Source organism: Heliconius melpomene, chromosome 17, assembly GCF_056956725.1.
Source record: "Heliconius melpomene rosina isolate 202511_hmr_F chromosome 17, ASM5695672v1, whole genome shotgun sequence".
Taxonomy (NCBI): domain Eukaryota; kingdom Metazoa; phylum Arthropoda; class Insecta; order Lepidoptera; family Nymphalidae; genus Heliconius; species Heliconius melpomene.
This window is the reverse complement of record NC_140405.1, coordinates 9,426,561-9,453,846: the sequence shown is the minus strand read 5'-3', so window position 1 is coordinate 9,453,846 and position 27,286 is coordinate 9,426,561. Positions and strand designations below refer to the sequence as shown.

At 35.6% G+C, this 27,286-nt stretch overlaps 2 protein-coding genes across 6 annotated transcripts in view; both read right to left on the bottom strand.

The window, feature by feature from the left end:
* Positions 1–7,241, bottom strand: part of LOC146530204 (nose resistant to fluoxetine protein 6-like) — a 29,810-nt gene extending 22,569 nt beyond the window's left edge. Inside the window, exons 1-2 of the mRNA XM_085200957.1 lie at positions 6,861–7,241; positions 916–1,127 (exon numbers count right to left, since the gene is read on the bottom strand). Coding sequence (XP_085057083.1) covers positions 916–1,127; positions 6,861–7,155 — 507 coding nt within the window. The 5' untranslated portion in view covers positions 7,156–7,241. The remainder of the gene's footprint in view (positions 1–915; positions 1,128–6,860) is intronic.
* Positions 7,242–11,273: 4,032 nt separating this feature from the next.
* LOC146530203 (uncharacterized) lies at positions 11,274–26,413 on the bottom strand. 5 transcript variants are annotated; one of them, XM_085200962.1, is made up of 8 exons: positions 26,184–26,411; positions 25,318–25,440; positions 23,302–23,433; positions 14,371–14,511; positions 13,663–13,797; positions 12,647–12,787; positions 12,139–12,294; positions 11,274–11,625 (listed from the first exon to the last, which is right to left on the bottom strand). In XM_085200962.1, exons 1-8 carry the CDS (start codon positions 26,266–26,268, stop codon positions 11,510–11,512), a joined length of 1,029 nt encoding a protein of 342 aa, XP_085057088.1. In that variant the 5' UTR covers positions 26,269–26,411; the 3' UTR covers positions 11,274–11,509. The 5 variants fall into 5 exon arrangements, with proteins under 5 accessions (XP_085057088.1, XP_085057089.1, XP_085057092.1 ...); XM_085200963.1 differs by having other exon boundaries at positions 14,371–14,505; XM_085200966.1 differs by lacking the exon at positions 23,302–23,433 and having other exon boundaries at positions 26,184–26,413.
* Between the last annotated feature and the right edge of the window lie 873 nt (positions 26,414–27,286).

Below are 27,286 nucleotides of genomic sequence, written 5' to 3'. Positions count from 1 at the left end.
TGCCGTGGGACAGCGTCTGGCTGTAGACACGAAGGTCGTAGCTTCGATTCTCACTAGGGCGAAAATATATCTTTATTTGGCAAGTGTGGCATTGATTCTCTCATCTCTACTCGTAGTATTTTAAATTCGTTTGGAAAGAGGAGAACAGAATGTCTTAATATTCGATTTTTTTTCTTTTTATCAAGCATTTTATACCATTTTAAATTTCTTTTACACTATAAGCATATTAAAATTTCGTTTGATATTTTCAAAATATGAAAATTCAAATTCGCGCCTCTTGGATGTGGTCCAAATGCTGTATCCAATTACGGTGTCAATTAAGCGGTTGTCTTTTATTGATTTGGTTATTATGAATGACTTTATTATATGGACTTAAATCTTTGATAATAATATTTTTACAAAAATAATTAATAATCAATATCATTTTTTTAAATTAAAAGTAAATATAATTAATTATCATAAAAGTACGATGAAAAATGATGTAATAAATAATAGTGTCGAGGTTGAGATGTCCATTTTAGTTGTTTAAAAATACAAAACAAATATAAGGCAATTGTGAGTAAAAACATGAAAAATATGATGTTAACATGACGCATTTGGCAACTACCTGACGGTTGTTCGTTGCATTCCCTTTCAGGGGATTGATTACCTTAAGATTATTTCTCATTGCCCTACCCTACTTTAAATACAAGGAGTCTCTATTAGTAGTTTTTTCTCTTTGGCAACTTATAAATAAAAATTATCCCTTATATAGAAAGAAGGAAAATAGTGTAACATTGTCTGTTGAGTGGTGGAAATACCACAGCGAAGAAATGAACATATCCTTCCCCCGAATGGGATCCAAATCCACTACCGTTTACCTCGCTCTGCATCATGATGATATATGATACAAAAAATATAAAAAAAACAACATACGTCAGTAACATTACTCCGTATATAATGGCCGCTGTGTATCAAATAGTCCAAGTGTTCATATCCCTTTTCGCCGCCAACGCTCACTTGAAGAGATGCCAGGCAGTACTTGCCCCGGACCGCACCGTCGATGTCTAAACACTCGTCGAAATCGCCGTATTGGTTGGCGTTGCCGCTGAGAATACCTGATGGAGGCTTCGCAGTGGCGTCGAACACTGAAACAATATTATTTCTTAGATTTACTGTTTATTTTTAATGTTAGTAAAGTTTCTATTACTTTTTTTTATCGGCATCATGCTTTCTCTCGTATAATGTGGTAGGCAGAGAAGAACCTAATCAAGACACGTGGTTGTCCACTTACTGTTCCTATTTGAGACTTATAGAACCCAATGGTAAAGTGACCTCACAACCATCATGTTTGTAGTCAAACGCAAACTGATTCAGAATGGTCAAAATTTAATAATTAGTATTATTATTTATTAATTTAAAATTTTAATAAATGTTTTTGCTTGGAGACTTCTAATGTAGTAGTCGATTTACAAATTTCGTCATGTATGAGGTGACTCTTGCGTCTTACTCAACAAGTAATAATGTTACTTTAATAATATAATAATTGAAGTATAATATACTTGCTAAAATAAATAAAGATTAAATTAAATTTAAAGAAATAAATAAAGGTTTTAATATATTAATTTATTTGTTGGATAGAACAAAAAGCGAAATCTCCATCTTAAAATTTAATTGTTTTTAGTTTTGACTAACCATTAAGAAGTTTGACTGACCAACATACGTTTGTAGTATAGGATATTCTTTGATAAAAAATAAGGATTATAAAAGAAATATTTTATTAAGAGTAAATTGAAAGTAGAGAATGCAAGGAATTTTGTAATTGTGGATCACAATTGAGAAATACATACGACCTTCTCAATAAATATTAGAGATGTGAAGTGTTTAAAATGCATATTAATTTTTTTTACGAAACAAGGTTAGAAAAAAAATATTGAAATAATATTTTAATCAAATATTAGCTCTGATATTTTTTCCACAAAATTTGCATTATTACTTGAGCCTGCTATACCAAAGGATTTTTTGACCACAGTTTTTCATTACATTTGTTTTAAATTATGACAGTTCTTTATCTTCGAGCGTGTCAATGGGTCAATTTACTAATGACACGTTGAATGGAGATCACACGGAGCAGATTTTCCTTTTATTTTTCACAACCAGATTTTTTTTACTTTCACGCTGTAACCCGCATATGGGGAGATAAGGAGAGAAAAAATAGTGTTAAGACATTTACATTGCGCACGTAGCTCGCGGCTTGTCGTGTTACCAGAGATATAATGAATTATGAGAATCCCGAGTGGGAATCAAACTCACGACCAGTGAATTACAGTCAGTAGCTGTGCCGATGCGCCACTACGGTCTCAGATAACCTGATTAACAAATAAAATAGCTGTTAATCAGGTTACCAACGGAATTGATCTTTGATCACTTTGGTCTTTGATATCTTCCTAAATCTAATAATAATAGGAAATCACAAATATATATGTATATTATTCTTAATTAACCAACACAACAATAATAAACTACAATTTTTATTTTTTTTGTATAATGTTATTAGATAACGAAATTAATTCAGATGAGAATAAATAATTTTGTAGCACAAGCGGGCGAAGCCGCGAACGGGTCGCTAGTAAAACATAAAAAGATTAGCTTACTAATATACATCCCGGGGCTAATCTATCATTCCGTAGCGTGACGCAAATCGAAGCTAGTTTTTTTGAATGTCGCCTAATAACATTGAATCTTTTCGCGTGACAGTGGTGAAATGAGTGAACGGTGAATGCTGCGCGCGTACCTTCTGAGTGACATTGGCGTGACTGGACTGGCTCGGCGACTTGTTCGGAATAAAATTTAGGATGCACTTGTAGATGCGAATAGAATGGCGTAATAAATTATTGGGTTATTAATTTTTTTTAGTTAGTATTGTTTGTTAATGTAATATGAAAGATTGTTGTTATATTTATTATGAATAGAAACTATCAGTTAATTTATAAAAACTATTAGTTTCTATCTAGTATTAGATTAATAAAAAATTAATTAATTTAAAAGTAGTGAAACTGAAGGATTTGAAAAAATGCGTCAAACAATTTCTTTTGGCTGTACTAACATTTTTTTAATTAATGCTAAAATATCATATAGTTACTTACACAGTATTATAAATAAAAATGTGATATTTTTTTTAGCTCTTTGATTGAATAATTTCAACTGCATTCTATGATGGACGTCTACGCTGAAGAGCGGACGGCGATAACAAATTCATATGAATTTTACATTTAGAAAATGACAAATTTTACATTTTTTTCAGTATCATCCGGGACAATCTCAAAATATTCAAGAGGGAAATTAAAATAATTTAAATATAATTATTTCTCCGAGAGGGTGTCGAACCTACAACCAACGTCTTTATAATCAGAGAATGTCCCGTGGTGATCTTAAATATAATTTAAGTAAAACAAAACAACACAGGCTCCAAGCAATCTAGCATCACTTTTGTATTAAAAATAAATAAAGAGACGAGTCTACTTCTCTCATATAATTTGCTAATGAGGGTTGCCAAACTAGTATCATTTTTTTAATTCTTTGGATATATTAAAAACCATGCTGTTAGCTGTTCTGTCTTCATTAATAAAGTGCATTTCAACAATATACTATTTAGAGTCTTTTAATGATTTATTATAATTAGATATATTTATAATAACATAAATCCATCCGGACGCCTTAAATTTTAGCTTAAAATATTTAACTACACTAAGAGCAGAAAATAAAAAAAAAAATATAAAAATGTAAATAACGACGACGAAACGAAATATTAACGACGTCCGTTAACAGTGCGCTGCGCGCTGGGACGGTTCGAGGACATAAGCGTAGGTTTAAATCCCGTTAATTTTTTTTTATAGATCTTCTAAAATATTTTTTGTACTATGTAAGTTTTTGGTTGTGGGTTTGATATCCGCTAGGGGAAATAAATTATTTCCATTTTCTCGTTGTGGCAACTCTGAAAACTTGGCGTTGTGTTCTGCCACTAATAATGCAATCTCCAAAAATTCAAATGAGAAGCGAAGTGTATTAACACTAGGTGGCCAGACTACTTTGCTAAATGCCTGAACCCTAAAAAGAAACAGTTCTTAGTAGCAGCCCTATTGAAATCTAGTCTATTTATTTTATTTCTCATGGTACAACTAGTAAGGTCACTTCATTTAAATAAAATATTCTCGTTTAATATATCGTTCGGCAGGACTTCTTTACCAGACAAAGTGAATGTCACCGACCTCACTCTAGACTGTATCAAGTAGTATATTTGACACCTGGTATATTAATCACATGGGTGTGTTTACAAATAAATACAAAAACTATATAAATATATTAATAGTTTTTTATTGTATGTAAAAAGATTTATATTATAACAGTAAGAAAAACCTGTTCTAAATATCATCTTAAACTGGTTAACGGTTTTTGTTACTTTTATTTTTAACCTTTTTACGATAGTGTTTAGTTAATAAGTCATTCATTAAATTTGTAAACATTGCTTTTATTTTAAGCATAATATATCCTTTGTCTTTTCCGCTATATGCGGGATACATTGTGAAGCCTATTCTGCCTAGCCTATCTGTAGATAGATGGAATCTAGTGTTAACACACTCCGTTCTCCATTATCGTCCGAAGCTTAAAGTGACCTCACCGACGCGCTTTTTCCTCATTAGTGGGTAACATAAAAGTTATCATTTTCAGAATTTTTGGATCGAACCCACTTCCAAACAGACAATATCCACTGTGCCACGATAGATTAATAATTTCTCACAGAAATACAAAATTTTCCATGTAATTTGCAGGGGTACTAGTGCTACTATACTGTGCTACTATAAACGCGATGCTTGGTCGATTCGATTCCAACTTGGGGAAATAAAATATTTAACATTTACATTTCCTATTCGAATCTAGAATTCGGACGAAAGTGGGGAACGGTATTATCTTAATGAGAACGGTGTGTCAACACGAGGTTCCTAGGTTCCATTTGACTACACTGCTATATGCAGAATATAGCGCGTAGCTAAAATTAAGCATATAATTTAACTAATCTCCCTCTTGTCGAACACACGTGTATGTTTATAATATGTATGTGCATATATTACTAATTTAGATAATAAGTAAATGACAAAGGTTGTGAATTCTGTACAGTGCATCGTTTTCTATATGTTCCAGACACATTAAATTAATACGAATTATTTAAAATCAAACTAAGACGAATATTACAGGCGTACTGAAAATAACAATATAAAGGAACCTCGGTTCTACTTACTTTTGTTTACAATTTTATTATTATATTTTTTTTGTGATCTGATAAAGTACCCACATGTCAAAGAGAATTTGGAAACTTAAGGGGGGCCGAGCCTGCAATTATTAGTAAATCTTTTAATTCTTTACTTTCTTTTAACGCCCAAAGCAGGGTAGATAGGTGGAACCTGGTAATCTCATGTTAAGATACTCCGTTCTCATTAAGATACTTCCGTTCCTTATTTTAGGTCTATTTCTCGAGGCATTGCGTGTTGAGTGGTGGAACTTAACGCCACGCTCTGTCTCCTTACTAGAGCGAGGAATGTGAAAACAATATTTCATTCCCCCATATCCCTATGGGGGAATGAAATATTCATCGAACTCGAATCGAATCCACAACCGTCGGGGTTTACAGTTGCACGCAGTACCTCTGCGGTACTTCTTGAATTTTGGTCTTAAAATCCATAACAAAAACATTTAATCACTCGGTAATTAATTATTAGAGACAACAAATATTATGAGATGTTATTATTTTCTTTAAAAGCCTTTAAAATAAAAAAAAAATAATAACGCGAAAACGACGAGGCAAAACAGAAGAAACACAGATACACGTTTTTTAAATTGCTGTCTTGAGAAGAATCTTTTTATTTTATTGTTTTAGACAAGAAATTAAATGTCTTGTTAAGAATGCTGTTCTTTGTTAGTAATAAGTATGGACTATGAATATTTTCGACAGACAGTCGAGACAGTTGGATGATGGTATGTTTTACGAACTTGAAGACGCGATAATATAAAGAACTACAAAAAGAAGGAATAAGATTCATATTTTATTAGTTAGCTATTATTATAAAATTATTAAGTTTTGTTCAGTTTTACGCTATATCCCACACACATAATAATCTTGCTTTGTGTGCGTTCCCTCTGCCTGGGTAGGCAGGGAACCTGGGAACCTACAGCTAAGAAACTTTGTTCTCACTAAGATATATTCGTTCCCCATTTACCGTTGAATTCTGGAGGCTTGCGTGCTTGCTGGAGATTGGCGGAATTTAACTCCACGTTCTACCTCGAACATTTGAACCCGACGATAAAGTATCTCATTAATAAGAATTAATAAAAAATGAATGAAATAACAATGTAGATTTGCTTAAGCGAAACAATAACTAATTTACATTACATTTAGAATTTATATTAAATTTTCAGTGTTTGGAAATGGTGTCCGCCGTTAGAGAAGTATTTATCGAAGATTGAATTTGTGAGAATGCTAAGTTATTTCAAGGTAACAAAATGATTAAAGACGCATGCTGTCACTATATATCAGTAGAAAACAATAGTTTTTAGTACTTTTGTATGCGATCCTCGTTGATGTTATGGCTGGTTGTACACTGGCATGTGAACGGTTGGTGTTTAAACTTGCGCCGGCCGGTCAGCTTTGTTGCTAGTTTTTAAGTATTATAATAAAAACAATATCCATTTGCGATCCAATAAAATATCTTCTAATAAACTAAATATTTATGTATTTTTTGTTTAGAGAATATAGATATTATTTTCATAATAAGCCTTATATTTGTTTATACGACTATAATTAAAGGAATATATAAAAAAATAATTACTTTTCAATGCCCACAGCTCCAACCGGTCAAGACTGTCCAAAAACGACCTGCTGTCCCTTCTACACTGTTCACTCGTACCATTCATCGGAACCATGATCCTGGGGAACCTGTCCCATAGTTCTAATATATTAATTTTAGCACTTTCCACATAAGAATCGTTATTTACTTTAAATATCGTCCCATTAAATATGCTTTCTGATAGTAAATTGTTGTTCATAGTAAGTTCTATACACTCGCGGGCTGCGCCGGCGCAGGTGCACATCAGGCACAGGAGCACGCAGGCGCGCGCAGCCATGTTTCTCTTAGCAATGATGCCGCGCACCGCCAGCACGTTATTAAGATCGTTCAAACAATAACCCTCTGACACCGATGACAATAGAGTTGACTAATTATTTTTTTATCTACCTACTTCTATTGAAATTAGTATAAATTATTTATTCGTTATTTTTATTATTGACATTTTTAGTTTTTAATTTTATTGGTGAATGTATTCCGGCTAATGGCGAGATGCAAACTAAACTAAGCAGCGTGGATATTTGTGAAAGGATACTCATAGATCAAGGGCTAATTTAAGATTTTTTTAGGTTTATTATTAAAAACATATTATTTATGTTAATTTTGATGACTGGCCTTGGTCCTGGAATTAATGTATTTGTACAGAATTAATATATATTGCAGCGAATGTGACATTATGATTTTTTAATTCTTTTCTGAATTTTTATACACTGTAATTTTACATTTTTGTCATGCATGAAAATATTTTTTAATCTTATTTAAAATTTTGGATATATAGCATACTTTTAAATTTTTATTTCAAGGATAATAAGAGAAAATATATTGAAAAATTCCTTGGATTTTCACCACAGACTTAAAATCCTAATTTTCATTTTGTCTAGCTTACCTTGAATGATTAGTGAATGAGTGAAAACAGCAAGAGTGATAAAAAAAATGACCCAAAGAAAACTAAACCGACCCAGTCTTGGCGCACTCTTCCCATTGAAGAAATAAAATATTTCATATTTCCATTAGGTACCTCGCCCTGGTAAAAGAGGCAAACCTAAGTGTTGCCACTCAACTCGCATGCCTCCAGAATACGGTGGAAAGTGTGGAACGGAAGTGTCTTAATGTGAACTGAGTGTTTTTACACTGTGCCTACCCTGGCATATGCATGCATGGCTGGAACATGCAGCAGCATGTAGCTGAAACTATGCCAAATATTTATTTATACATATATGTAGGTATATGTAAAGAAATTCCCATATACATAAATCAATCATATATGAATTAACCATTCCTAATGCGGCCGACACATGCGTTAAAAGAATAATAATATAATCATAACGAGCAGTCGTCAAGATCACTCCCATTATTAAATAGTTATTAATATAATGTGTTTATTGATATCATGGAAAGCTATTAAGATTGTGGGTATATGTAAAATTATTTTATTTTATTGATTTTTGTTTTAACTATCCCTGATATTAGTGACGAATATACCTGTAACATTTCCGACTTGTGCTTAGTGTCCAGGCACTCCTTTCTTCACTTACCACCAGAATTCAAGACTTACAAGACGTACATTTTCAGAGGCGGAGCTGCATGGTCCACTTTGATCAGAGCGGAAAAAAGGAAATAAAAACCAGATAATGCGAGACGGACTTTCCGTACCAATATCTATAAAAAATTCATTTTCATTCATTTTCATTAGTTGTATGGGACCCCTCTAAAACTTTAATTTTATTCCATTTTTTGTATTTTAACTATCATGGCTTATGAGATACAGCCTGTTGACAGATGAACAGATAGACGGACGGACGCACAGTGGAGTCTTGGTTATAGGTTCCCGTTTTGCCCTTTGGATAGGTAACCTAAAAACAAGCTTTCGACTAGCAATCGAACCCATAACCATCATATTTACAGTACAGTTTGTCCCATTGGTCTTTAGTTAAATTATTTTAATAAAAATAATTTTAATTTTTTGCTTAGTTCTATTACTAATTTAAAATAAATATTCTTAAATATTTGTAAATATTACATCGGATGTGTAGTAATAAATATAGATGGATAAATCTTAAATTTTGTATTTAAATAGCGCAACTGTTTGTGTGTTTGTTCTGGTTTTTTTATCAGTTATTCTTAACAGAACTGCCTTCAGCCCAGTAGCTTCCTGAAATAACTACTAGTCTTTAGAAAGGCCTATTGAATATAAAAATATAATTAATTTACACATTTACTTATCTTAAAAAATACAAATTTGTAATATGACTTGCTCCATATTAGGAAATAAGGAAGTTATAAATTAAGTAAAACGTTGTAAGTGTTTTGAATATATTTATTATACTGCGAAGATTTTTTATCAGTTATTAGACAATTTAAATAAAGTATCGTATTTTAAAAATTTACATTAGGATAGCATAAGGAAAAGGCTGAATTTTATAAAGATCAAACTGCATTTAATGGTCGCTGTCGCGGAAATAATCAATTATTTATTATATTATACATATATATGGAAAAGGTGATCGAAGCCAAAAAATAAATTGTAATTATGAATTAAAAAAAAGTAACTAAATAAAAAGCAGGGGCTCAATATTGCGACCAAACGCGGCCGTTGTTTTATTGATTCCCTCTCGGGATTAAATATTAAATATTTTAATTTCCTCGCTCTGGTAACGAGGTAAAGCGCGACGTTGAGTTCCGCTACTCAACACGCAACCTCGAGAGCTCTGCAGAGAGTGGAGAATGGAAAAAATATATAATAAATTAATTAAAAATACATAAAGATTATTACAAGCCACTAGTGGCGCAAGGGCTCAAGCGTGTGACTGTAAGCGCGAAAGTTCGTAGGTTACGCCACTCGAGGAAATGAAATAAACAAACAAAGTGAAAATGAAATAAACTAACAAATAAAGGAGTGACATGACACTAGATTTTCTTCATCCTATTCAAGATTTCCAACAAGAAATGCGTAAAGATAACAACTGACTTATCAATAATTCGAAAACAAATTATCGTCAACGTAATTTCCATATTAAGAAAAGATAAACAATATGGAGGCTGTTTGTATTTCATTTTATTACTGTTATAAAATATATTACAATCGAATTAAATACATTATTACATAAATCAATATGCAGTTTTTATTAATAAATTTAAACAAAATGATTGTTTATCTGTATCGTAAATAAACATATGTATATACAAGAGTAAAAGTGGTGTATGTGAGTCAAGGCTGGCTTAACCGAGACCCAGAGGTAACTGTTTTATGCACTCAAATATATTTTTAAGGTTAGAGGTTATATGGTGACTGGAAAAGTTCGCTTCTTTTTTTAATGAAATATTTTTTATATTTTATTATGAAGTAATTTTAAATAAAAAAATGATTTATTGTTTATGATCATTAATATGTTACTATGTTGAAAATGTAAAATATGTATAATTTTCTTTAGCTATTGTAACAATATTTTTTATTGGATCTACGGTATCGTCTTATTTCTTTTCTACCTTTACATGTATAGTAGAATGGGCAGCCTTTCTTTATTCTTAGTCCCTTTGAGTGAAGACACTCCTTTTCTCACATTTCGCTCAATTTTCGTTACCAGAGTTTGTCTTGTTACCAGAGCGAGGAAAATGGAAATAATTCATTCCCCAATTGGAACTCGAACTGACAATAATCGTATTTGCAGTCACGCTGCTGTGCCGCTGAGCCATGATGGCCACAATTATAAAGTTATTAATCTATGTTATTATCACGTTTATTTTTTTTACAATGAAACTTATGTAGGTAGTCATATTTTTTTACATTTTATTTATTTCACAGTGGGACTCCTTGCGCCCCATGAATAAATGACCCAGTGAGGAATTACCAAGATGGCCAAATTCACAATATATTTATTTAATTTATATGTATGTTTTCACTTTTTTACTTTTACTTTTTACTTTTTTGTGAAGTTTTGGAATCCTGGGTATACAATAGTTTTGAGAAGATTTATTGGTAGCTTATTACAACTCTAATGATAACGCCGAATAATATAATAGTAGAAACTCCGACAGTAAAAACACATAGATATTCAAAATAATATTTTGGTGCAATTTTTACTTACATCTTGGAAAACATCCCTAAATAATATTACTAAATTAATTTACTTTCCCACTATTTTATATTAAGCTAATGTTAAAAACAATATAAAATATTTATTTTACAATAATTAATACATTATAGTGAAGTAATAATTACCTACAAGAAATTATCAAACAATAGATAACCTTACAAGACGGTGTTATTCCATTCCATATTTGCGCTGATATTTTCCTGTCGATAGATGAATATGTACCTACTACCTACTTTTATAACAGACATTTTAAAGATATTCTTACCTGATAATTTCCGATTAGATATGCAATAAAAGAAACAAATTCAAATTGTTGATTTATTTTTATTTAATAAAAGCAAATATCCTTATTTCTAAAATATAACGAATGTACCAAGATTAACAAGTAGATATATGTGTATACATACATTTATATAGGTTTTTGATTAATTGTGCTCAACTTTTTGCTAATATTATTTATACATAAAATTATTCTTGTTTTATATAAACATGTATGTTAAACATATTTTTTTGTTACATAACATTTATTAATATGATATTTTAATAGCAAATACAAACTACTCCAAGACAGAAACCGCCTGAATAGTTCTTGCTTATACAGAAATTGTTACAAGCAGGATTAGAACAGCCCCCCAACGTCTTTAGATGTTTGTTTTCTGAAAAAAAAAAACTTGTGGATTCTTCGAAGCTTGCTGAAGCTAGTGTAACTTAGTACAGTCCTAATATTTGCAAGATTCACTGGAACACAGCTAGGTCTGATATAGGGATGAGATCTGATATAGTGTATTCACAGCAAATATCGCACCATAATTGTATTATAATATAATTTATAGTTTTAATATAAAATAATCAAAGAAAGAATAAAATTAGACAAAAAATTTAGACATTAATATTGAGTTTATTATACCTAATTATGTTAATTTAAATAAAAACAACTTATATTTTTAATAATTAAGTTTTTTTACCCTTGCTTAGAGCCACCCCTAAAATCTTTTATCTTTCGAGGAATTGTAAAATTGTCTAAAGTTTATTAAAGAAATCTTTAATTTTAACACGTTAGGTCATTGCAATGTTATATTCTGCCAACTTAGAAACATTAATATAATCTATCTATATATCTTTATTATCTATATTATGATAACATAAATATAATAAATAAAATATGTCACCTTTCTTACGACATACGCATCTGTCATCTAAGCAACCGCCTCCCAGATAACCTTCAACTTGGCACGTCATTTTACATGAGTTGCTACTGCATTCATCTATTTTGTTATTGGATAGCACATCGTAATAAGTATTTTTCTCCATATTTATTATTTCACCTAAAAAACATAAAATATCTCTAATTCTTATAATCACCTAAATATTATATAAGCAATTGTATATAAAAGTATGTATGTAGGCACTTGTACATGCTAAATTGTAATGGACTTGGAATACTTGGCGCATGCGCCAAGTATTGGTGTAAACGCTATAGATTGTCAGTTCAATCCCCACTTGTTGACTTCCGCTACTCTGCACGCCTCCTAAATTCGGTGGAAGGTGGAGAATGGAGTATCTTAACACCAGATTCCCTCATTAACCTGCCGTGTGTGGAATACAGTGTGAACCTGTTAGAAAATACTTATTTGTAAAAGAATATACATTAAGATATGATAACATTGAAAAACTAACCGTCAACCTGTGTAGTAATTCTGCATCTACAATGACCTTTGCTGCACCCGCCGCTTATAAATCCTAGACGACGACAAATTTCATCACACTGTCCGTTATAACAATTGTTTACTTCTTTCATACTCATTTGAAACACCACATCTGAAATAGGTGGAGGGATGAAAAATAAATAGAAAATAAATAGATGGTACTAAGTTAATACGTCTTGTCTTAGCATTTCTCAGGAATTCTTCTCTAAACCCCCCGCGGAGGGAGAGGGGAAACGGTTCCAGGGCTAAGCCCTCTCACCATGCTGAACCTCCATCGTCCATAGCTATGGGCGCGTCATTAGGGTTTAATAAATATTTAATTGCGTGAGATTTGAATACACAACCACTGTATTGGCAGAATTTTTTTTTTAGCTAATAACCTTCTATAGCGCTCATGAATATTTTTTATCAGTGGAGAACGGAGTGTCTTAACACTAGGATCCCTTTGCCTACCTTGCTGTGTGCGGGATACAGAATAACGATAAAAATGACAAACTACAAAAGTCTCAGAATATCCTTAACTATGCTACATAGCCAAAAAATGTTACTTAATCTATACTTCTATACTAATATAATAAAGCGGAAGAGTTTGTTTGTTTGTTTGTTTGTTTGTTTGAACGCTAAGATCTCTGGATCTACTGGATCGATTTACTTTGTTTTTGTTTTGTATGAAAGCTGCATTCTTCAAAAGTGCTATAGGCTATATAATATTACAATACACATATGTACTAATAAATTAAAATACTTTCTAATTTGACATGCAATTTATTCTGCCATGTTAATAACAACCGTCGTCGCTACGCGACCGCGTTAGTTACCGCGTCATTTTGATATTCATCCTTATGAAAATAAATATAATAGTCACTTTTAGCATTTCATCTAGATTGAAATTATATTTCTATAGAAATTATATTCTTATATTTCAAGCAGGCGTAGCCGCGTCCGTGTCCGCTAGTTATAATATACAATTATTCTATTGAAACTTACCTTTATTACTTTTATTATAGGTAACGCATTTACAGCGATCTGCCCAACAATAACCGCCATCGAAACCGCGTTGGATACAACCATTGTTGCAGTCTGGGAAGTAGCACTCGGCCACATTAGACTTTGCCGTCACTTCTGTAATGAAATAAAATATTTGTTTTACATTTTGTAATAGTTATTTTACACTTGGAAAAAAAGGGGTTAAAAATCCATACCTATATTATATATTATAAATTCGAAAGTAACTCTGTCTGTCTTTTACGCAATCAGGGCCAAACCGCTAATTTAATTGTGATAAAATACTTATGTAGAGATACTTGAGGGTCTCGGGTTGAACATAGGATACTTTTATTTCTCATATTTGTAATATTTTCGATATATACCAATATATTAAAATACTTATTAATTTGATATGCAATTTATTCCGCCATGTTAATAACAACCGTCGCTATGCGACCGTTGCTAAGCAACGGCTTGCAAAGTTTGTTGTTAGAAAACGTCACCCAAAATTATCTTGCTTAACGCATCTCTCTATTGTAAACTGAAAATAATTTCATAAATATATTTAATAAACATTCGTATAGTTCAAGCGGGCGTAGCCGCGTCCGGGTCCACTAGTAGGTTAATAAGTAGAAGCACGCTTTGGAGTCCGCTATATCCGTTATCCAGGTCTAGCATGTGTCACCATACATTAAGATTATAAAGTACCATTTTGCTCGAAGCTCTCGCATTGGCAACGGTTCCCATTGCAAGTTCCGTTTTTGAATCCAAGATGTTGGCAAAGATCATTGCAATCGGTGGTGTCGCAAGTTCTTAACTCTGTGATACCATTGGAAGTAGCCACTGGAACTATAGTCACTAAATGTAGATAAATATTCTTTTATGTTAGAACAAAAAACATAACCATCTCGTATTTTAGTGATGTAATTAGAAATTCTTATCTCTCTGTTTATCACTATTCGTCGAAAGGCAACGGAAGGTTCATTTTGCATACAGTTGGCTGGATTAATCAAGAATATAAATAAATATTTCTAAATTACACATGAAATAATAGGAAAATTTGACATCAAATTTTATTAAACTAGTTTACTAAAACCAAATAATTATTAATGTAAAATAAACCATTATTATAACACAAATAAATAAATAAAACGTATTTTATACCAACAGTTTCAAAGAGATTGTATCAAGAAACGTAGTTGTAAATAAAGCAAAAGGCACAATGGGACACATTCCAGCCAAATTGGTAATCCTATTTACTATATTAATTCGGGAGAGAAATTCTTACTCGTTCTTGCACTGAGACGACAGAGATCGTTAACCGCCAGTTCTTAGCCTTTTTTAAAACAATGAAATAAAATTGTGAAAGCGGTGGATTTTCCTTATTATGTATTTCGGAAGCGAGATTTTAATTGAGAAAATATTGCCTTAAAAGTCGTTTGTGCTGAGGAACCTTGAGCTGAAGAATAATGTTAGATGAATATATGAATTTTAACTTCGCCTTTGTCAATTCAGTTCATTAGCCAAGTAGTATTAATTACGTTGCTTTAATTTAGCTTTTGTGTTAAAAGTTAGGAATGAATTTAACATTTTGGACGAACAAATTTGAGTTTGATTGTTATATTAGTTAATTCTTAGGTATATTCTGAAGAGAATTTCATAATTTCCATATTTAGCTATAAGATCCCCTTTTGTAAATTGTTTTAGTTTATTTTATAATTCCTTATAAAAGTGATATACACGAAGTACAAATAAAGGTATAGTATGTATGGATGTTAGATATAGGTACACTAACCTAAACAAATTCCGCACCGAGTTCACCCCATATACAATCGTAGCATTTACTTTTATTAAATCTGAATAAATTATTTGTAGAAGTTCTTGTTAGAAAGTTTTCTTAACAAATTCTCAATGATAATTAATTATTAATTATATAACCAGATCTATGAAATCAAACAACTATAGAGTAAACATTGAAGTGCCAATTATAATATTTGTAAAGCTCTACCAAAAAATTATACACTTTTGCTATACTTGTAACGAAATGTATCCTGACATGACATGACAAAATGACTATCAAACTCATTTGGATAGTCTCTTATTACATTTTACTACATTTGTTAACCTACTAACTTTTAGTGAATAGATAATGATTAAAATTTTAAGATAATTAAATAATTAAGTTTTAATACATTATCGATTGTATTTATAAATGAAGACAATAAAAATATTAATATCATTAATTTTTAAAATAGCAATAATTTTACAAAATGATCTTATGAATGAAGAAATGAAGTTAGTTTCTTGGTAAGATTACATTTTGACATCGCAACGATCCCATTGCTTAAACGAAATGATCCCGATTTAAGTAAGATAAGCCAAAATGAAGACAATTCAACCGCATTACGGGTATTGTGTTACATTCGAATTGCTCGGCTTTAATAAAATGAAACTGTCTGAGTGCGCGCTGATAACATCATTTGTTTTAATACACCCTGTATTTTAATTATTGTATAGAGAAATGTCTACTTTTAAAAAATATTAATTAGGCTCCTGCAGGTCCGTCGTGGTGCAGGCGGCTGGTTGTAGGTTCGATTCTTACTTGAGAGAATGAATTTTTATTTATTTATTAATATTTTAATTTCTTCGCTCTGGCACCAAGGAAAAAACCCGGCGTTGAGTACTGCCACTCAACACGTAATGCCTTAAAAAATTCGGCAGAAAGTGAAATGTGAAAGTTTTAACAAAACATACAACTTTTTAAATATTAATAAGCCTATTATTTGAATTATACATATTTTGATATAAATCTTTGAAATTGAGATTTTGAATGAATACAAAATACAAGAAGTATTAGCTTATTATGTATGTAGAAGTATTAGCTTATTATGTATGTACTTATATACAAGAAGTATTAGCTTGTTTGTATATAATGTTGGCGTTATCGATATCGCGAACGGCACAGCTTTTATTTATAGCCTATTGTAAGGATGATATATTCCCGAGGAATGTCTAAAATAAATTGGTATCTTTGTTTACTTCAATTTAATTTGGAGATTACTATTTAAGATCGGGACTCTTATATCATCAGAAATTTAATTTCGATATCGGTTTGTCGGGTAAATATTGTTGTGATTTCTGCAAACAACCCCGGCATTCTTTGCGTTGGGACTTGGAGTATCTCCTCCTTGGAGGTCAGATTGGATTCATTTTGTAGAGAAATTAGAAAATCTACTTTATTGCTAGTTACTACCATAGCGAATAATAATACTTGTTTATTATATGGATTTCTTTAAATTAAATTTTGATGTAGTTTCATTATAATTTTGAGATAAGCAGGTAAGTAATTGACGCCACAGTGATGCAGGAGTGCGATCCACACCCAGGGAATTACTTTCATTTCCGAACCGATAAAATAAAGTGCGGCGTTGGGTTCCGCCACTCAACACGCAATGTCTTAAATTCGGCAGCAAGAAACAGACTGTATACTATATGTATACTAATTTTTCTTTGCCTATCCCATTATATACAGGAAAGGGTGGAGTTTTGAAAAACGTACATAATTGGCGTCGTTAGAACGAAGCTTATTCCACGATAAAATGTCTGGCATAAGATTTTATTAGCATATTCCCTGCTTTGCGGTTTATGAGACCCTTGCTTTGTCACGTCTGCCATAGTAATATCAGGGTGCTCATTGAGTTCCTCCGTCAGAGTTATTTTGCTGCATATTGCTCCATAATGCAACAGGAAAGCATCGTATAAATTTCTTTCGGATATTGTCGTTCGCTTTTACTTCACTTTATTGTTTTTTAAATCAAGTTTGAAGAATATTATAGGTAAATATTGTATGTAACTTTATATTATTTTAATTATAATGAAAATTTCTAGATATCTAATATTTGTATGGTATATCTATAAATAATATTATCAACCAAAAGCAGTTATGAGAAGCAGCTAGCAAAATAGTTGTTAAATCATTTTTTTTTTTTTTTTTTCTCGGACTTGACTTTAATGCTGTTAGCCTTACTGGCCTTTACAGCGACACCGGGTGGGTAGGGAAGAGGGTACTCTGTCCCTGAAAATATGCAGGCACTGTGTGGCTGCCTGTGGGGAGTGCCGACGACGCAAGGGCGCCCCCTGCGGGGCTCGAACCTCGGCTTGCGGTCGTCGAGCGGGCTGGGAGTTTCCCTATTCTAAGCAAAGCCGGCCGCGACACAGAAGCCGCGACCGGGGGATAAAATTAGACTAATCTAAGGGAGCTAACGGTCCCTAACCGCTGGACCCGACGGCGCCGAGGCGCCGCCGGGCCGTGAGATAAGCTAGACTACGTCGTCGATTCCGGCGACGACGGTGTGTGTGTCGTGCGTGTGTAGTGTGTTTCCTACCTACGTACGGGCCGTTTGCTACGGTAATGGCGTCATCGGGGTCTAAGAGGACGCTACGCGGGCGTCTACGAATCGCGTGAGGCGTGTAATTACACGCCTCAGCGACGAGGGGGTTCGCGTGCGAGCCTGCGCGCTCAAAGTAGCGCTTCGCTAAGCGTTTGCAGTGCTCGTGAATCGATTCCAGTTCAAAATCTCTATGTAGGTCGACATTACGCACGTACCAGGGGGAACCTGATGCGATGCGCAGGAATTTATTTTGCACTTTTTGCAAGGGAGCAAGCTTGGTGTGCGCGAACGCAACGCAAGCGTAAGTAAGGACAGGTCTAATACAAGCTTTGTATAGTGTCAGCTTATTTCTAAGTGACATTTTACTGTTCTTGTTTATGAGATAATATAATCTATTGAGAATGTACTTTGCTTTATTGCAGACTTTTGTAATGTGGGGTTTGAAAGTTAATCTAGAGTCTAGAGTGACACCTAGATATTTGACCTGTTTTTCCCAGGGAATGGGTTTGTCTAAGAGATGGATGGTAGAGACTCTTATATTTTTATTGAGAGGGAAGAGTATTGCTTTACTCTTCTCGGGATTGACTTCGATTCTCCATTGGCGGAACCACTCACCGAGTGCGCGGGCCGCTTTCTGGAGTCGATCTTTTAATAGGATAGTACAACGCGAGGTTGTGAAGAGGGCTGTATCGTCGGCGTACATAGCCAGGTGAACACCCGGAGTGAGCGGGATATCACTGGAGTACAACGAGTACAGGATAGGACTTAGCGTAGAGCCTTGTGGCACGCCTGCGCGGAGGAGGCGGGGGGAAGAGAGAGTGCCTTCGACTTTATAGCGAAAGTATCTATTCGAGAGAAAGTCCCGCAGGATGTGTACGAGACAGTCTGGCAAGCCGTAAACGGCGCGCAGCTTGTAAATCAAGCCGTTATGCCAGACTTTATCGAAAGCTTTCGCTATATCGAGAAAAATAGCAGCTGTATTGCTGTGAGAAGGATCCCTAAGGTTGTATCGAGCTATATGCTCTACAACACGGTGGACTTGATGTATGGCGGAATGTTTCTTTCTGAAACCGAATTGCTCATTGCAGAGCAGAGAGTCGGCCTCTACCACCTCTGAGAGTCTAACGAGAATGATTCTCTCGTAAATTTGACCTAAACAGCTGAGAAGGCTGATAGGTCGATAACTGGACGGGATATTCCGCGGCTTATTAGGCTTGGGAATGCCTATGACTATGGCCTCCTTCCATTCGTCGGGGAATGAGCACGACTTAAGAAGGGAATTGAAAATGATGACCAATAGAGATATGAACTGAGCCGGTAGGGACTTGAACATTCTATTAGACAATTTATCGGGCCCCGGGGCCTTCCTATCTTTGAGGTTTTTGATGATGACTTTGACCTCGTCTTCAGAGGTCGGGCGGAGCGGTTCCCCTTGCGGGGGCGTCAGCGCCCATTCTGCGACCGCGGAATCCACACGCGCAATGTGGCTCGGATCGCAGGGCTGACTACTCGGGGTACATTGAGCCTCTAAACTGTCAGCGAGACATTCCGCTTTTTCGGTGTCATCGGCGGCAATTGAACAATCTGACCTAACTAGAGGAGGCATAGTCGAGAGACAATCGACTCTAAAAGCTCGCGACAGCGCCCAGAATGCCTGGTGCGATGGAGCGAGCCCCTCGAGCTTCTTATCCCACGACTCACCGCGCAGAAGTTCGAATTCGAATCGAACTCTCCTCTTTAATCTGTAAAATTCCCTACGATTGTTGTCAGTCGGGTAGGTATCGTGTCGTCGCATAGCTACGTTCCTGCGTCTAATCAATCGCCTGAGCTTTTCTGAGATATCAAACCTACCGTCGGGCAAGTTTGTTATCTCTTTCGAACAACTCTGGATTGTATTTAAAATATAATCGGTAAATTTATTCGCCGCGTCTATCGCTAGCGCCGCGGAGTCGGCGATGCCAGGTATTAATTCCTTAAGAGGGGATTCATTCGAGCGGAGGAGCTTTGCAAATCTCCTCCAGTCGACCACAGTTTTGGTGGGAGGGCCAGAGGGGCGCTCGTCACCTAACTTGAGAATGACAGGACGATGGTCCGAATCTAGGTCGAGAATGGTATCTATTGAACGTTGCGACAGTGCAACGTTCGAAAGTATGGCAATATCGAGTACATCGCCTGTGCCGAGGACACTAAAGCGAGTGGGAGAAGGCGGGCCTATAACACAAGCGTTATATTTCTCTGTGAAGGCTAGAAGCCTCTTGCCGCTGACATTAGTCACCGACGAATTCCAAAGTCTATGTTTGCAATTGAAATCCCCGATCAGAAGGACCGAGTCTCCCATACTAAGTAGCGCCAAAATGTCGCTTTCTAATAATTGCCTAGACGGCGAACGATAAACTGAAGCTATAATTAAAGGCTGATGGCCTGTGAGGAATACCTGACACACCGACGCCTCGGCTGCTTCGAGAGACGGAGGGTCGAGTGGTATACAGTGTAAATTCTTCTTGTAATAAATCATAGTGCCTCCACCGTGGGTGGCTCTATCATTTCTCACAATCCTGTAGTTCGCAATGCCAGGACTACGAACAGCAGGTTTAAGAAAAGTCTCCTGTATACATAAGATATCTAATTGATGGGCGTGCGCGAAGGCGCTCACAGCCTCTTTTTGGCGTTTGACACCGTTTGCGTTAAAGGTCGCTATTGACAGGGCTCTAGGTTTAATACGCGCGAGTTGCGAGTCAGCGGGCCGTGGGGTAAATCTATTTATGACCGCCATTGGAAAAATTTAAACCGCGACGAAGCCTTGAATGGCTTCGATGAGATCTATATGATCTATAATAACTTGAGCGCGATCGTCGGAACCGTTCGTGTTCCTAAGTTTCGCCGCGAGGACTTTGATTTCTTTGAAATCAAAACATCTAGCGAATCTTAGCACAAGTGCTAAGTCGCTAGCGTTAGAAGAGGGGGCGGGCGCGGCGCGGGAATGCGCGGGTGCGGGCGCGGGCGCGGCGCGGGAAGGCGCCGGGCGCAAGGGCGCGGTCGCGGTCGCGCCGGAAGGCGCGAGCGCGGGGCGGGGAGCCGCTACCTGAGGGGTAGGCGGCTGTACCGGTGCCGCGGCGAGGGCGACGACCGGTGTAGGTGCGGGTTTAAACCACGCATTCTCTTTAGGGAGAGGGGCGGGCTCGTATTGAGTAGGAGCCGGCTCCTTTTTATTGGAGGTGCGCTTTTTGCCTCCGCGCCTAGTGCGTCTGCGCGGCGCGCGGGAACATCCGCGATAGTTCAGCTTGGGGGCACAGCGGGATCGGGGACTTTGCGGGGACAATCCGCAGTCGCGTGATCGTCTAGGCACTTAACGCACCTAGGCCGCGCGAAACAATTGCGGGCAGAGTGCCCGTATAATTGGCAGCGATGACACTGCCCTATGAGACCCCTCGTATGTGGGGGTTCGACTCTGATGCCGGTGAGAGAACACACCGACCTCAGGTTGAAAATTTCCTTTCCCTCCTTAGTGAGGTCCAGGATAACAAGAACAATGTCGAATTTCGCTTTAGTGCGAGAATTGTATAGACGGTGCGCCTGGCGCACGGGGAAGCCCTTGCTTTTGAGATCGTCAAGGACGAGATCGACTTCGATCTCTTTTGGAATGCCCTTAAGGACGACGCGCAGTTGGCGCTCGTCCTCCAGGGCGTAAGAGTGGTACCCTATCTGGTACTCACGAAGGAAAGAGGTGAGTTGTCGGTGTTCCGACGAAGACCTGACTTGGATTTTAATACCTACCTGCGTTAAACGCGCGGTAGTGTATTGAATATTGTGGCTATTAAGCCACTGGGATACTTTTCCCCATTTGTGCTTCTCTTGCACATAAATGGGTGGCGGCGGTTTAATACGGGGGGCGCGGGGCGCGCGGGGGGAGTCGTCCTCTTCCCGCTCAACCGCGGAGGCGGGGGCAGGGGAGGGGGAAACCGTTAAGTCGTTCGCGCGGGAACGGCGGCCGTCGGGCTTGTTCGCCTTTTTGGGCGGGGGGGGGGCCTTAGGGGCCCTGGCCTTACGCTTGGCCGAGCGGGATCCGACGGTCTCGAAACCGTCATCATTTTCCGTATCAGAGGAAGGGCAATTGCCCACCTCCATCTCTTCACCAGACTGGATCGGTGAGGGGTCGCGGGAGTGCTCCCTCGGCGGGGCGACTCCGAGGTCGCAAAGCCCACCGGAGAGCATCTGCTCATCAACGGCGCTCGGGCCGGCAGCTGAAGGCTGCATATCGGCATCTGGGCCGAAATCGGGCGCGCTAGGCGAGCTAGGTGCGTCATGGCGCGTTTGCGCGAACTTGACCACGGCGTTATACGTGTCGCCGTGGAAGGTCTCTAAGTACCTCAGCAGCTCGGAGCGACTGAGGCCGGCCATACTTTGTCTCTCCCCTCACCTTGCGGCGAGGGACGGGGTGTGTATTTTAAAACTACACTATATTTGGCAAGCAAAATCTACCGTCGGTGAACGGTAGGTGAGTACCTAACTAAAAACAACTGTGTATCCACTTACTGAACAAACAATCCGGACGCTGGAAACGAGCGATGCGGGACTCGGCAACCACAGGGCAACGCAGCGCAGCAGGACGCCACGCAGCTCAGCGGTCGCAGGAATCCGCAGCACAACACTAATATAAATACAGTAGCACTTCGACAAGGGATCGAAATAAATATAATAGCCCAATTGTGCGACCTCACCGAAGCAAGGCCGAATCGGATCTCTGTTAAATCAATACATATTTTAAATATAAAGGCCGTCTTGGCGTAGGGGCACAAGAGTATGCCTGTACGGTGACGATCGTCGGTTCAATCCACACTCGGAGGAATGAATTATTGTTAATTAACATGTTAATATTTCTTCGCTCTGGCACCAACCCAATAAACGTCTCAGAAAACTCGGCGGAAAGTGAGGAGCGGGGTGTTTTAACACAAGGTTCCCTCTGCCTACCCTGCTATATGCGGAACACTGCGAAGCTGATACTTTAAATATGGTAATTTCTCTACAGTCTAACTCTGAAGCATACAGTTATGAAGCGAATGACTTCTTCGGCGAATGAGTTTTCGCATTTACAGACCACGCACGCCTGCCTTGGAATGTCATTGTCGTCTTTCTTGTCATTACATATATACCATAGGTAAAATAAATTAATATATCAATATTAAATTTAATAAATTTGATGTATTATTTTTTATCTATAATTTAATTTAACATATTAATTATTAATTACCTTCGAATTTTATGTAAGTATCACAACGGCAATGGTTGTTGACACAGTCTCCGCTGATAAAGCCCATTCTATGACATAACTGGTTACAGTTGACACTATTACAATCCTTTAGTTCCTGAACGGTGGTAATTTCTGTCAAGTAATAAATGTTACTAGATATATTACTTTCTTTTTTTCCGTCCGTTCCCCACTTTTAGCCGAATTTTGGAGTATGTGTTTGGCGGAGGGAACGTGGGAAGACTAAAAGACTTACTGGGATAATTAAGACACTTTCGTTCCCTAGTTCGGGCAGAACTCAAAGTGCGGAACATGAAAATGGGAATCAAACCCACAACTGTCGCGTTAACAGCCGCACTAACATACACATACGGGTAAGGTGAAAATATGAAGGACTATTTGAATTTTCATATGAAACTACAATTATGAAATTATAAATTAAATATTTTTACAAACTAAATGCTACACTTATTTTAAGTTAGAGAATTAAAACATTGAGAAGAAACAAAAAAAATAAGTAATTAAATGACCCACTCGCATTTTTATTAATATAAGTAAAATGAATTACTAGTGGAATTAGTATTGGAATATAATGCAAGTGTTAGAAATTGTGTAGGTATTTGTCCACAAAGAACGTTATAACAGTAAGTTAGTTTCTTAGAACCTTACTACATAAACACATATCGTATGTTGCTGACTTCGACTCATAATAAAGATAAGGGCCCTGAGAGCACGTACCTACAGTAAAATGTAGGTATTATTAAGTAATTTATTATTAAGCTGAATCACGTTGTATTCCGCACACAGCAGGATAGGCAGATGGAACCTAGTGTTAAGACACTCCGTTCCCCACTTCCCACTGAATTTTTCGTGCAATTGTGTGTTGAGTGGCGGAAATCAATTTTGTGTTGCCAGAACGAGTAAATATGAAATTATTCATCTCTTAAGTGGGTATAGAACCCACAATCGTCACGTTTACAATCACACGCTTGTGCAACGACGGCCTCAAAGCTTGTTTAGTAAACAATAAGTAATAGGAAACCTCCTTATCGGGGCCTGTATGAGAATGTTTATCTTTAAGTTTGCATTTAGTATGAAAACCTAAATATAAATTTTATTCCTTTTACACATAATAGTTATAGTTTTAAGAATATTTTTTAGTATCACAGTTGATCTCACATAGCAGGAGAGTATCGACAACGTAGTGTCAGACACTCCGTTTCTAACTTTTCGTTAAAGTTCCTTTTTTTTGTGTTCAGTGTAGACATGGGCGTTATCGGTTTTTTCCGTTAACGGTTATGATACCGATATATGGTTTTCGTATCGATATCAAAAATGGTTTTCAGATATCGTTTTTTTTATTCGAATTGTCAATAAACGCAAAGTCATAAATATAACATTATATAATATGAAATCTATATATATAAAAGGACTTGTCCTCACTGACTGAGGTAAGACGCACGCAGCCGTAACCGCTGTTCGTAGAAACGTAAAATTTGGACAGATGTTTACTTTCGTAATCTGGACATCCACTAAGAAGGGATTTTGAAAAATTTTAACCGTAAAGAGGTGAAATAGGGGTTGAAAGTTTGTATGGTTTTTTTTTTAAATCACCACCGATTTTTATAAAATTCAGACTTTTAAATAGATTTCATTGAACACGTGTTTCGTGTTTTTTTTAGAATACACCTCCTAAGGGTGTAAATAAGGGTTTGAAAGTTTGTATGGAAAAATCTTTAAATGGCCACCGTTTTTCATAAAATTTGAAACTTAGACTCTGAAAAATGGTTTATTAGAATTCACCCATAAGGGTGCAAATACGCAGGCGAAGCTGCGCGCGCTCACTAGTATAACAATTAATAATAAATAATATAATTAGTATTACATATAGGTAAATAAAAAATGCATTTTTCTCTTTGTTTTTCCAGAGCAAGGAAAATCAAATAACTTGTTGGCTAGACCAGTATGTGCGCAATGACGACCTTTGTACATTGTTAGTCTATAAATATACTAACTGACCTTGTATTATGTCACACTTGCAACGATCACCAACGCATGCCCCTTCTGGAAAACCTATACGACGGCATAGTTGATCGCATTCTCTGTACATACAGTTGTTTATGTTCTGCTTTTCACTGGATCCTATATAAAAAATAAGCAAAATTTCAATAATACAATTTCAATATTTCAATAATACATACAATGAAATAAATTGACGAATCGAAAGCGAAAAATCACAAATGTTTTTATTTTATTTCTCTTTTAAACTGCTAAGAGGTGTACTTTTAATTATGATTTTTCCAACTTTTAAAATGTGTATGTAATCGAAAACTACCCTTGTTACTATTTCAAAACAGCAATAAAAGATATTTGATTTTTTTCACTTTCGATACTTTACTTAGGGGCCGTCGAAATACACACATTGGGAGTATTAAAGATATTAAAATGTTATTACAAAATTTTTAATTTCAATGATTGACTTCCTTTGTTTAAAAATAAACATTTTTTTGATATATTAGACGATTATATAGACGATTATATTATATTAAATAGAATATTTTTGTTTATTTTTATTACTCTATAGTTAAGTTGCATAATATTTCCAATGAAAAATAATTTATTTAGCACCTTTAAAATAAAATTTAAAGTGGAAAATGATTTTATACGATAGATAGAGTTTAATTAGTCACGCCACCAGTTAAAATTCTTACGGCTAGAAAATTACTTCTTAATTAATATCATGGAACTAATGTAATTTGATAAGCCCTAGTTTCTAAGTATATATAGGTATAAAGTATACAGCTTAATCAACGAAAAATCTTTAAAAAATCCTTTCGCTTTCCTTTCTATAGTGTAACTTCTAAAATAAGAAAAATAAAACGTACCGTCGTCGTCATAAACACTAACAACCATTGCTGCATTCACTGCATAAATCACTGTTAGAAATACAATCGCTTGTAAATTAAACATTTTTTTAAGTTTATCCTCTCGAAAATTAAAAGAAATGGAATTTAAAACCCGAGCGTCCCTCTTTTATACGAGACCGTAGGCTACAGGCGGTGCTTAACCGCGAATGTGACTTTGACTTGTGATTGTGAGTCATGAGTCAATTGTACTCCCATATGAGAACGTAAACGTCGCATAGGCCAGATAATGAATGCAGTATTTGTTTGAAGTCTATGCAATGTAACATAGAACGTCGTAGATATCAATTAAAAATAATAATAATATAGAGATAATAAATAGTTTTTTTAGTACACTTTTATTTTAAATAATAGTTATTTAATTTTTGTCTATTATTTAAAATGCTTCTAACTTCAGACTGCTTAACGATTTAAATGATATAACAAGGCCGTTCAATCCAATATATATTTACTGTAAAACTGTTGTTTATTTCCTTCAACGGAACAATAATATCACAATTGTTATTACGTTCAAGGAAATAAATATTAAATTAAATTAGTAATCGATAATATATATATAATTTATTATTTTAAAATATAATAATTAATACAAATAAATACAAATTAATTTTAAATAAAAAAACTATTATAAAATCAATTTCTACCAAAAAATCAAGAAAAAATTAAGGGTTTACTTTATTGTATAGTACGGAAATACTTCCCTTCCACAATCAGGCACAATTATTCCAACTACGAAGCACTTCTATTACATTTATAATTAAAATTGCATTCATAAATCTTTGCTGCCAGATGGCGCCAGAAATTAACAATAAAAGCCGTTTTAATTACGCAAAGAGACGAAAGTATGACGAGCGTGATTAATTATTGTAGAACAAGTTCACCTGCACTTCCTTTTAATATTGAAAAATATTTTATATTATTTTTGTATACGTAATCTATATATATAAAAGGACTTGTCCTCACTGACTGAGGTAAGACGCACGCACAGCCGTAACCACTGTGCGTAGGAACGTGAAATTTGGACAGATATTTACTTTCGTAATCTGGATATCCACTAAGAAGGG

Coding starts and splice junctions, on each gene's coding strand:
- LOC146530203 (XM_085200962.1), bottom strand. CDS start 26,268: ATGTTTAATTTACAAGCGATTGTATTTCTAACAGTGATTTATGCAGTG. Junction 13,798..14,370: donor CGAGAGCTTCGAGCAAAATG/GTACTTTATAAT, acceptor ATTTCATTACAG/AAGTGACGGCAAAGTCTAAT. Junction 12,788..13,662: donor CTATAATAAAAGTAATAAAG/GTAAGTTTCAAT, acceptor CACCTATTTCAG/ATGTGGTGTTTCAAATGAGT.